This window comes from Heterodontus francisci, chromosome 11 (assembly GCF_036365525.1).
Source record: "Heterodontus francisci isolate sHetFra1 chromosome 11, sHetFra1.hap1, whole genome shotgun sequence".
In the NCBI taxonomy this organism is placed as follows: Eukaryota; Metazoa; Chordata; class Chondrichthyes; order Heterodontiformes; family Heterodontidae; genus Heterodontus; species Heterodontus francisci.
In genome coordinates, this window is record NC_090381.1 from 43,843,903 (window position 1) to 43,857,076 (window position 13,174).

General features: G+C 41.0%; 1 protein-coding gene across 4 annotated transcripts in view; it reads right to left on the reverse strand.

Annotated features, from left to right (window-relative positions):
- gigyf2 (GRB10 interacting GYF protein 2) overlaps window positions 1–13,174 on the reverse strand; it is a 146,133-nt gene that overhangs the window by 94,641 nt on the left and 38,318 nt on the right. For all 4 annotated transcript variants that reach the window (XR_010975956.1, XM_068042064.1, XM_068042063.1 and 1 more), the window contains one exon: window positions 8,266–8,306. Coding sequence is in view for 3 of the 4 variants with exons in the window: in XM_068042064.1 (XP_067898165.1) it covers window positions 8,266–8,306 (41 nt within the window). In the remaining variant the exon portion in view is untranslated. The remainder of the gene's footprint in view (window positions 1–8,265; window positions 8,307–13,174) is intronic.

The following is a 13,174-nucleotide window of genomic DNA, read 5'->3' on the forward strand; positions in this document are numbered from 1 at the left end:
AATCACTTACCTGAGGTGGTGATAGAGTGCGTCCGACCCAACCAGAGCCCGAATGCCGTACCCGGAAGTGCGACCTGACTCCGACACGTCGTCGGGTTCAAGTCGGGTAGCAGGCCTTTACAGTAATATATGGTCAGGAGGGAGTGGCTCTGGGAGTTCTCAACATTGACTCTGGAGTCCACAAAGTCTCATTATATCTGGTCAAACAGGTGCAAGGAAACTGCCTACTGATTACCACCTACCTACATCCCTCAGCTGATGAATCAGTACTCCTCCATGGTGAACACCACTTGGGAAACACTGAGGGTAATAAGGGCACAGAAAGTACTCTGAGTAGGGATCTTCAATGTCCACCACCAAGAGTGGCTTGGTAGCAATACTACTGACTGATCAGTCGAGTCTTGATGGATATATTTGACAGAATGGGCCCGCTGCAGGTTGTAAGAACTAACACAAGGTGGCGTAATGCTAATGATGCTGGACTAGTAATCCAAAGACCCAGGCTAATGCCCTGGGGACACAAGTTCACATCCCACCATGGCTGCTGGTAAAATTTAAATTCAATTAATGAATAAAAAAAACTGGAAATGACAGCTAGTTTCAGTAATGGCGCCATGGAGCTACCAGATTGTCATAAAACCCATTTGATACACTAATGTCCTTTAGGGAAGGAAATCTGCTGTCCTTACCCGGTCTAGCCCACACGTGATACCAGAATCTCAACAATGCCCTCTGAAATGGCCTAGCAAGCCACTCAATTGTCAAGGGTACTTAGAGATAGGCAACAAATGCTGGCTTTGCCAGTGATACCCACATCCCATGAAGGAATTCTAACAAAACAAATCCAGCCATGAATAACGGACAGTTAAACAGCTAAAAGGGGTGGAGGTTCCATGAACATCCTCACCCTCAACAATGGCGGAGCCCAGCATGCGAGTACGAAACACAAGGCTGAAGCATTTGTAACCGTCTTCAGCCAGAATTGCCGAGTGAATGATCCATCTCAGCCTCCACCTGAGGTCCCTACTATCACAGAAATTAGTCTTCAGCCAATTCAATTCACTCCACGTGATATTAAGGAACGACTTGGCATAGTGGGACTCTGGATGTATCAAACAATTCGGTCGCACACTACAAAAAATAAAATACATTGGATGGAAGATATAATGGAGAGTGTTGTCAAGTAGTCCTTACTCACCTACAATCTGTTCAGTTTGGGTTCTGCCAGGGCCACTCAGCTCCTGACCTCGTTACAGCCTTGATCCAAACATAGACAAAAGAGCTAAACTCCAGACATGAAGTGAGAGTGATTGCCCTCGATATCAAGGCAGCATTTGAACGAGTGTGGCTTCAAGGACCCCTAGCAAAACTGGAGTCAATGGGAATTGGGGAAAAACTCTCCACTGGTTGAAGTCATACCTAGCACAAAGGAAGATGGTTGTGGTTGTTGCAGACCAATGATCTCAGCCCCAGAACATTACTGCAGGAGTTCCGCAGGGTAGTGTCCTAGGCCCAAGCATCTTCAGCTGCTTCATCAATAATCGTCCCTCCAATATAAGGTCAGAAGTGAAGATGTTTGTTGATGACTGCACAGTGCTCAGTTCCATTCACAATCTCATATTGTTCCAATCATCTGGTTCATGGTTTATATTAATATTCTAGAGGTAACTTTAATTTGGGAATTGAATTCTTTTTAATGCAAGACAAATGAAAAGACCAGGTTTGAGAAGCTGACAAACCTAGGGTGGTTACAAATCAAAGAATGGGTCATGTTTATTTAATAAGGTCATATTGGGAAGTGTAAAGACCTGACACAATGGGAACCCCTCTGAACTTGTTGATGGAGACGGTGTGCTTGCAGCTGCTGTCATCAGGGGTTAAATTATTCATATAATTTCCCAGAACAAAGAAGAATCAAAGTTCAAAAATCTTTCCATGAATGTTTACAGGGACAAAGTTAGAGAGGTAAAAGCCATAAAACCACAGGTGGCCTCATTTAGTTGGGCAGTTAGAACCAACAAGTCTAGGAGAATTTGTTCTGTCATTGTTAGCAATATCAGTTATTCATGTGGGTATCAGGAATCAGAAAAGATTTGGAGTTAGCAATAATTAGCTTAAATCTCCATCTGTGACATGCCATGTGTACTACAATGCTATTTAGATAGATACTGCTAGGGCGATGCCTTTTGGGATTGGGTGATTTTTTGGGGGTGTTCTTGCTGAGATAGGCAGCTTTTGGAAAGCTGGTGGCTTCAGACAAGCAGTTGGCTTCTGGAAAGCTTCGGCTTTGAATGCAGTTGAATTCAGGAGCAGAGAGGCCATCAGGAATCAGGAATGTTTCTGTTTTGAGGCAGGCCCATGCTCAAGCTGGGAAGGTGATCTCACACCTCAGAAGACAGAGGAGAAATTAAGGAAATCAAAGTGAATTCCTAAGAACTGTGGTGAAGCCTGGCTCGGGTATAAAATTAAAACCCAACCCGGACCTGACCCATCAACAGCCAACCCGAACCCGATCTGGGCCCAAGTCCTTTAATTTTTTTAAATGCCCGACCCGACCAGAAAATAACAAACATATTTATTGAAACAGAAAAAAATCATAGACTAAAACGAAAGCAATACGAAACAAAACAATATAGTCCAGCCCGACCCAACCCCGAACGCTGGACGCAGAATACAGACCCGACCCTGATACATGTAGTCAGGTTCGGGTCGGCTAGCCAGGCTTTAAACTGTGGTACACTTTGGATTGGTCCCAGCAGAAGTGAACAAACTGCCAAGATCCTATAATATACAGGGAAAATTCTCGGGGTGGAAGTAACAGTCAAACAAGGGTATTCTGTTGAGATTTAGAGTTTTAAGTATTCATCTTCATTTTCTGTTAAGATTTTAAGTTTAAAATACAAGTGTTTCCAAATTATAGTGTTATGTTAGTAGTGCTTTGCCTTGTTTAACTCTTCTACAGTAAAATTTTGGTTTAAAACATTAAATCTTGTGGTGTAGTTCTTTCAGTAATAACCTTTAAAAAGAGAAAGTTGAATTCCCAGTGAACGGTCCCTAAAGGCATTGTAACAAACTGCGGGCTCTTGGCAGGATTTCAAATCCACAGATTGAGATAGGTACGCTTGGATTTGCTAAAGTTTAAGCGAACAAGATTTCATGGTGACTTTTACTGTGTTTGAGAAGCAGAATGGCTTTGTCAATTGCCAAGACTTTTGCTGGATGGGAAGACTTACCTCAGTGTTTTGCAATAATCAACAAAAGTCAGGTTGATGGAGTTAGCAGAAAAGTTGTAGATAGAGTTAAAAGCAGGGGCTAACAAAACAGAAATAGTGGAGACTTTAGCTCAACACTTGGAATTTAAAGAAGAAATAATTGACCCAGATAAAACACAATGTGACAGCTAGGATTCAGCTGCAAACGAAGCAACTTGAATCTGAAAAAGAAAAGCAAAAATTTGAACTCGAAAGAGCAAAAGAAATGAAAATGAAAAACTTGAGCTCGAAGGAGAGGAAAAGGGGCAATGTAGAAACTTGAATCAGAGGTTCAAAGAGAAATGGAAGCAAGACAATTTGAATTGAAAAAAGCTCCATTTACGTGGACAGGGAACAACTGGATAATGATTCGAATTCAATTCCAGGTTTCGATGTGACAAAGAATATTTGCCTAGTGCCTAAATTCAGTAAGGAAGGGGTTGAGATATAATTTGTCACATTTGAGAAATATGCTACAAGGTTAGCTTGGCCACGAGAAACATGGGCCATTCTTTTAGTGTCTTTGAGAAAAGGATTGGATGTTTATTCAAGTCTTTTGGAGGAACAGTCTGCAGATTATGAGACGGTTAAAAATGTGGTACTTAACACACCAGCTGGTTCCAGAAGCTTATTGATTATAATTTTGAAATATGAGGAAGAGACTGAATCAAACTTTTATAGCATTTGCTAGAGAAAAATAAATGATTTTTGACTATGAAACTTGAAAAGAATTCGGGAAATGTGAGAGAGGCGTTGTTAATGGAGGAATTTAAAAATAGTGTTCCAGCAGGTATTACAACATACCTAAAAAACTGTAAAGTTTCTAACATAAGAGAAGCTGCTGTTTTAGCTGATGGTTATGATCTGTTCCATAAGCAGCTAGAGGTTAGATGATCGTCATTTGCAAATCCACACAGAAGTTGGATAGATAGACCTAATGGTGATCCAGTTTCTGAGTACACAGAAGGAAATAGCAGAAATGGGAAGACAAATGCTTCTCAAAGTGGTAAAAAAGATTGTATGGAGGTTAAGAGCAAGTCAAAGAGACCAACATGTTTTCATTGTCATAAGGCTGGACATGTAAAAGCAGAACATTGGAAGTTAAAACTGAAAGCCGTAGCTTTAGTGAACGAGGGTAGTAATACTGCACCAAGGTGTGAGGCTAGTGAGAAACCAATACCGTCTAATGTATTTACAATGGGTGCAAATAGGGGCGTTAAAGATTATCAGGGGTTTATATTTGAAGGGAAAGTCACTCCATTTTTGTCCAAGGAAAGACCCAGAAACTGTTACCCTGAGAGATACTGGTTCAGCTCAGAGCTTAATGTTAGAAAAATATATAGACTTTTCATCAAAGAATTCGCTGAATAAAAATGTATTGATACGGGGTATGGATGGAAGTTGTGTGCCCACCCCATTGTAGAGTGAATTTAAACAATGCTTTACTAAACAGATGTGTTATTGTTGGTGTTGTATCTGAACTACGTGTAAATCAGGTTGATTTTATATTAGGAAATGATCTTGCGGGAGAGAAGGTTTTCCCATTTTCTGGAACGGTGGGCAAGAGTACGAGAACTTTTTTTATTCATTCATGGGATGTGGGCCTCGCTGGCTAGACCAGCATTTATTGCCCATCCCTAATTGCCCTCGAGAAGGTGGTGGTGAGCTGCCTTCTTGAACCGCTGCAGTCCATGTTCTTGTGGGTAAAGACTCCCTCACCTATTTGTAATCCCCTTGGGCCAGAGTGTAAATTAATTAAAGATACAGATGTATCCACACCATTGATGGACTTTGCAGAGTCAGCAGTAGTATCTAAAGAATTTCAAAATAAAAGTTCTCCCAAGGAGGACTGAAACTTCAGACTAACGCTGAAGGGTTCACGAGACCCGACACCAAATCAAAGGTGCCTACCAATCAATGCTAACACAACAGCAGGACAACAGCAGGAATTGATGGATTTGAATAGGTTACAAAAGACCATTTGAAACCCCAAAGTGTATAGGATGAGGGATGATTCAGGAGTTGCAAGGAAGAATCAAAGTTTTAGATAAGATGAGATTTCAAAACGAGGACGCCACTCTTGCTCGCAAGGGATAGGATAAGGCTCATTCTGAGTGGAATCAAGAAGGATTATGAAATGTTTGAAAACCAAATCAAACCAAGCATTTTTATTTAAACATCAGGACAATTTGAACAACCTTCTGAAAGTGACTAAAGATGATTTTGACCAACAATAGGAGGAGTTGTTTGCACAGACAGAAGCAATTTTAAACATGCTATCTCAAAAAGAGAACTCAAAATGTTTGTCTGGAGAACGAGCTCAAAAATAAAGACATGCCTGGAGTTAAGCAGAAGGAAAATGGTTTAACTGTGGAATTAATTGGGACATTCTTTTTGAGCTGAAAAATGAAGAACCTGAAGAAAAGGAACTACATAAAGTTCAGGAAGTGACATCTGAACAGATTAATTCAAAGACTGAGTTTGAAAATTCACATGGTTAACAATGAGGAATCTCCACTTGCAGAATTCACATCTATTGGTATGCAAAAGTCAGAGGGACTATCAGAATCATCGTTTACCCAGGGACATTTGGATTTTCATATACAGAAGACAACTTTCAGAGAACACCACAAAAAGAAATATTGTCTAACTGGACCATGGTTTCTGGTTATGGATTCAGCAAAGGAATATCATCAAGATATGGTGGACAATGGAGGAAGACTGTTATAGGTATTGTATGTGATAAGGTAGTTGTTTAAGTGTATAGCATGTTACAAACTTATTTTGTTCTTGGTGTAAATGAAAACACATCACTATGGTGATGAATTTTCATTTTTCCTAGGGGTAGTTGTTAACAATCACCTATCTGGTTCATCGTTTATATTAACATTCTAGAGGTAAGTTTTTATTTGGAAACTGAATTTTTTTTTAAAACAAGACAAATGAAAACACCAGGTTTGAGAAGTTGGGAAACAAACCTAGGGCGGTTGCAAATCAAAGGGTGGGCCATGTTTATTTAATAAGGTCACATTGGGAAATGTATAGACTGTACACAATGGAAACCCTTCTTGATGGAGATAGTGTGTCTGTAGCTGCCATCAACAGGGGTTTAAATTATTCATGTATTGCCCCAGAACAAAGAAGATTTGAAGTTCAAAAATCTTTCCATGAGTGCTTACAGAAACAAAGTTAGAGAGGAGAAAGCCATAAAAACACAGGTGGCCTCATTTATTTGGGCAGTTGGAACCAATAGGTCTAGGAGAATTTGTTCTGTCATTATTAGCAATATCAACTATTGATATGGGCATCAGGAATCAAAGAGAAGATTTGGAATTAGGAATAATTAGTTTGAATTGCTATCTAAGACATGTACTATTTAGATAGACACTGCTAGGGAGATGCCTTTTGATAGGGAGATGCCTTTTGAGGTTGGGTGTGTTTACTGAGATAGTCGGTTGGCTTTTGAATAACTGGCTTTGAAAACAGTTGGACTCAGGAGCAGAGGCCATTAGGAACCAGGGGTGTTTCTGTTTTGAGACAGGCCTGTGCTCAAGCTGGGATGTCCAGATTCGGGAGGTGATCTCATACCTCAGAAGACAGAGGAGAAATTGAGGAAATTAAAGTGAATTCTTAAGAGCAGTGGTACACTTTGGACTGGTCCCAGGAGAAGTGAACAAACCAAGATTCTGCAACATACAGGGAAAATTCTTGGGGTGAAAGTAGCAAGACAAATGAGGGGGCTCTGTTAAGATTTTAAGTTTAAAATGTGTTTCCAAATTGAAGTATTTAGTAGCATTTTGCTTTGTTTAACTCTTGTACAGTAATGTTGTTTAAAACACGATAGCTTGTGGCGTAATTCTTCAGTAAAAACTGGGAATTCGACTTTCTCTTTTTAAAAGATAACTGTCCCGAACGGGATTGTAACAATACAATGATGCAGTCTGCATCCACACTCAGCAAAACCTAGACAACATTTAGGCTTGAGCTGGTTAAGTGGGAAGTAACATTCCACCCACACAAGTACCAGGCATGGCCACCTCCAACACGAAAAAGTCTATTTATCTCTTTTTGACCTTCTTTGGCATTACCATCAACATCCTGGAGTTCACCACTGATCCAAAACTTAACTGGATCAGTCCCATAAATAGCGATTACAAGAGCAACGCAGAGGTTGAGTATTCTATAGCAAGCCACTCTCTTCCTGACTGCGTAGAGTATCTCCATCATCTACGAAGCACAATTCAGGAGTGTGAAGGAATATCCTCCACTTGCCTGGATGAGTGGGGTTTCAAAACCACTCAGGAAACTTGACACCATCCAGGATAAAGCAGCCCACTTGACTGGCACCCCAACCACTAGCTTAAACAGTCACTCCCTCCACTATTAGTGCACGATAGCTGCAGTGAGTGCCATCTACAAGATACACAGCAACAATTTGTCAATGCTTCTTCGAAAGTACTTGCCAAACGTGCAACCTCCAGCATCTTGATGGACAAGGGCAGTAGACACATGGAACTACCACCTCCAAGTCACACATCATGCTGACTTGGAAATATATTGCAATTCTTTCATCGCTGGATCAAAACCTTGAAACTCCCTACCCAACGCACTGTGGGTGCACCTTCATCACAAAGGCTAATGATTTAAGAATGCAGAGCACACATTCTCAAGAGCAATTAGAGATGGACAATAAATGCTGGCCTTATGAGTGATGCCCACTTGCCATGAATGAATAAAAACAAAAGTCAACCTCAGCCAAATACTCCACATTGCATTTGAAAAATTCCCATTCTGTCTGAAACTAAAAACATTGCTCCAAAATTCAGTTCCCTGAGTAATCTTATAGCCATTAGATTGAATTTCAGCCTAGTTTCCATGAGCAAAAAGAGCACTCTTTCACATTCAGTCGTATTTTAAACCTTCAAAATGAATAATGTATGAGTGGAAAGCGTACATCCTGTCGGAGCAATTCAACTTAGTAAATCAGTTAATACTTCAAATTTGTTAAACTGACCTGGGTCTTTTCGCCCTGGTTTTTCAAACCGCCGTTCTCCCCTATTGAAAGTAAAAACAACTTAAATTTCCTTCTAGTTAAGAGTGACAGTGCTAGCACATTAAAATTTATTCAACATTAAAACCATTTTAGACATCTGGCCCAAGAAATGTTTTTATTAAACCAAAACTACTTTGTTTTACTCTTATTTGGAATCCTCCACAAGGAGTGTCAAATCTACTGTATATGTATAGGAATATTGCAGGGATCCAAATACTGCAATCCAAAGACTGCAATCAAAGATTTTTTTGTAATCAACTATATTTTATTTACTACTGATGTTCTATTGAAATCAAAATATGTAGTTTTGCTTTTCTATACTTACTAGTCTATCTCCCATGGTATTGCTAACGGGGAGTCAGCAGACATACTGTTTTATAAGCAAAGGATGCATTAGAAATCAATAAGGTTAATGAAGGCAAAGTTTACCAGAACTGGTGTAGAAGGGAGAGAGTGCTACTCGGAGAGTTTTATAGAACATTACAGCGCAGTACAGGCCCTTCAGCCCTCGATGTTGCGCCGACCTGTGAAACCATCTGACCTACACTATTCCATTTTCATCCATATGTCTAAGTTTTTTGATTGTTTCCTGGGAATGTGAAGCAACTGTGTAAAATATGATGCAATTGGTTTCTGTTATGGATAACATGATGTGATGAATGGAAACTAGGTGCAATTTTCTCTTAATGTATGGATTTGTTCTGAATGATTATATAACTTATTATATTCTTAGTGTGCAGTAACAATGTCAATAGAACTCCACACTACCATTGGTTACTCCCCTCCTTTTAAACAGCTCTCCCACATTGCAATACAGATATACTGCAATACTTTGGGAGTTAAAGCAATTTTATATATTTTTATAAAAATGCTTTTCAGCATTTTCAGAATTGAATTTAACAATGGAGTCAAAACAAAGAACAAACCTGCATTTATGTAGTGCTTCTCAGACCCTCAGCACCTCCCAAAGTATTTCACAGCCAACGAAATGCTTTTCAGAATGTAATCATTATTGTAATGTAGGCAAATAAGCATAAAATGATCTTATAGTCTTGTGCTTAATCAAATGCTGCAAATTGATAAACTTCTCAATATGCAAAAGAAAAATTAGTAAAACTCATAAGTATTGACTGCAACATTGCCAGCAACAGCCCTGAAGTCCTATGTTGCCATTTCACAAGTTCAGAAATTTAGAAGGAATAGCTATAATGGGGCAAGCCAGGGACCGTATATTGTTGCATTACTTTTACATCTCTGTAGGCTGAGACTTAGAAAGGGAACTAGCAACCTCATCTTTTCTATAGCAAGGTAGCAAAAACTTCCAGTTTTAACTAAACTTAAATAGTAAGTGCAACACTCACCAAAATAAACCCTTCATGAATAACTTTAATGGGGAAAATTTCAAATCCGTTCACTATTCCCTATAGCAATTCTTTAAAGCTAAGTTCAGCATAAACCTGTTAGAAATATAAGTTTAAAATTGTTACTGAATTCAAGGTATGACAGAACTGAATGGTGGCAAAAGCACAACCAAGAGCTTCAGTAAGTACTCAATATTACAGGATGCATGCTCGAGCTTTAAGCTGAACAGAAAAAAATCACTGTGGCATGTAACCCATCAGTTTCTCAGTTTTCAAGTAAAGCACCCTTGGTAGCAGTATTGGAATTGCTATGATTTTTTATTATAAGGAATGTGGGTATACTGCTTATTTTTGTCCCCTCCATCTCTTTGGCATTTGAAACAAAAATGTACATACATTTACACATCAGCATTTTAACAAATCTGCTGTATGTGCATTCTGCTTCTCATTTACTTTGTGGACTGGCTTGTCACTTAACTGGTGTAGAAGGGAGAGAGTGCTACTCGGAGAGTTTTATAGAACATTACAGCGCAGTACAGGCCCTTCAGCCCTCGATGTTGCGCCGACCTGTGAAACCATCTGACCTACACTATTCCATTTTCATCCACATGTCTATCCAATGACCACTTAAATGCCCTTAAAGTTGGCGAGTCCACTACCGTTGCAGGCAGGGCGTTCCACGCCCCTACTACTCTCTGAGTAAAGAAACTACCTCTAACATCTGTCCTATATCTATCACCCCTCAACTTAAAGCTATGTCCCCTCGTGTTTGTCATCAACATCCGGGGAAATAGACTCTCACTATCCATCCTATCTAACCTTCTGATTATCTTATATGTCTCTATTAAGTCACCTCTCCTCCTCCTTCTCTCTAACGAAAACAACCTCAAGTCCCTCAGCCTTTCCTCATAAGACCTTCCCTCCATACCAGGCAACATCCTACTAAATCTCCTCTGCACCCTTTCCAAAGCTTCCACATCCTTCCTATAATGCGGTGACCAGAACTGCACGCAATACTCCAGGTGCGGCCGCACCAGAGTTTTGTACAGCTGCAGCATGACCTCGTGGCTCCGAAACTTGATCCCCCTACTAATAAAAGCTAACACACCAAATGCCTTCTGAACAGCCCTATTAACCTGGGTGGCAACTTTCAGGGATTTATGTACCTGGACACCAAGATCTCTCTGCTCATCTACACTACCAAGAATCTTCCCATTAGCCCAGTACTCTGCATTCCTGTTACTCCTTCCAAAGTGAATCACCTCACACTTTTCCGCATTAAACTCCATTTGCCATCTCTCAGCCCAGCTCTGCAGCCTATCTATGTCCCTCTGTACCCTACAACATCCTTCGGCACTATCCACAACTCCACCGACCTTTGTGTCATCCGCAAATTTACTAACCCACCCTTCTTCTACACCCTCATCCAGGTCATTTATAAAAATGACAAACAGCAGTGGCCCCAAAACAGATCCTTGCGGTACACCACTAGTAACTAAACTCCAGGATGAACATTTGCCATCAACCACCACCCTCTGTCTTCTTTCAGCAAGCCAATTTCTGATCCAAAGCTCTAAATCACCTTCAATCCCATACTTCCGTATTTTTTGCAATAGCCTACCGTGGGGAACCTTATCAAACGCCTTACTGAAATGCATATAAACCACATCCACAGCTTTACCCTCATCCACCCGTTTGGTCATCTTCTCGAAAAACTTAAGGTTTGTGAGGCACGACCTACCCTTCACAAAACCGTGCTGACTATCGCTAATGAACTTATTCTTTTCAAGATGATTATAAATCCTATCTCTTATAACCTTTTCCAACATTTTATCCACAACCGAAGTAAGGCTCACAGGTCTATAAGTACCAGGGCTGTCTCTACTCTCCTTCTTGAACAAGGGGACAACATTTGCTGTCCTCCAGTCTTCCAGCACTATTCCTGTCGACAATGACGACATAAAGATCAAGGACAAAGGCTCTGCAATCTCCTTCCTGGCTTCCCAGAGAATCCTAGGATAAATCCCATCTGGCCCAGGGGACTTATCTATTTTCACACTTTCCAAAATTGCTAACACCTCCTCCTTGTGAACCTCAATCCCATCTAGCCGAGTAGTCTGTATCTCAGTATTCTCGACAACATTTTCTTGCTCTACTGTAAATACTGACGAAAAATATTCATTTAACACTTCCCCTGTCTCCTCTGATTCCACACACAACTTCCCACTACTATCCTTGATTGGCCCTAATCTAACTCTAGTCATTCTTTTATTCCTGATATACCTATAGAAAGCCTTAGGGTTTTCCTTGATCCTATCCGCCAATGACTTCTCGTGTCCTCTCCTCGCTCTTCTTAGCTCTCCCTTTAGATCTTTCCTGGCTAGCTTGTAACTCTCAAGCGCCCTAACTGAGCCTTCACGTCTCATCCTAACATAAGCCTTCTTCTTCCTTTTGACAAGCGCTTCAACTTCTTTAGTAAACCACGGCTCCCTCGCTCAACAACTTCCTCCCTGCCTGACAGGTACATACTTATCAAGGACACGCAGTAGCTGCTCCTTGAATAAGCTCCACATTCCTATTGTGCCCATCCCCTGCAGTTTCCTTCCCCATCCTATGCATCCTAAATCTTGCCTAATCGCATCATAATTTCCTTTCCCCCAGCTATAATTCTTGCCCTGCGGTATATACCTGTCCCTGCCCATCACTAAGGTAAACCTAACCGAATTGTGATCACTATCACCAAAGTGCTCACCTACATCTAAATCTAACACCTGGCTGGGTTCATTACCCAGTACCAAATCCAATGTGGCATCGCCCCTGGTTGGCCTGTCTACATACTGTGTCAGAAAACCCTCCTGCACACACTGGACAAAAACTGACCCATCTAAAGTACTCGAACTATAGTATTTCCAGTCAATATTTGGAAAGTTAAAGTCCCCCATAACAACTACCCTGTTACTCTCGCTCCTGTCGAGAATCATCTTCGCTATCCTTTCCTCTACATCCCTGGAACCAACAGGGTGACCTCTCCTCTCCTGTTCCTAATCTCGGCCCATACTACCTCAGTAGACGAGTCCTCAAACGTCCTTTCTGCCGCTGTAATACCCTCCTTGATTAACAAAGCCACACCCCCCCCCTCTTTTACCATCTTCTCTGTTCTTACTGAAACATCTAAATCCCGGAACCTGCAACATCCATTCCTGCCCCTGCTCTACCCATGTCTCCGAAATGGCCACAACATCGAGATCCCAGGTACCAACCCATGCTGCAAGCTCACCCACCTTATTCCGAATGCTCCTGGCGTTGAAGTAGACACACTTTAAACCAAGTTCTTGCTTGCCAGTGCCCTCTTGCGTCCTTGTAACCTTATCCCTGACCTCACTACTCTCAACATCCTGTGCACTGGAACTACAATTTAGGTTCCCATTCCCCTGCTGAATTAGTTTAAACCCCCCCGAAGAGCACTAGCAAATCTCCCCCCCAGGATATTGGTACCCCTCTGGTTCAGG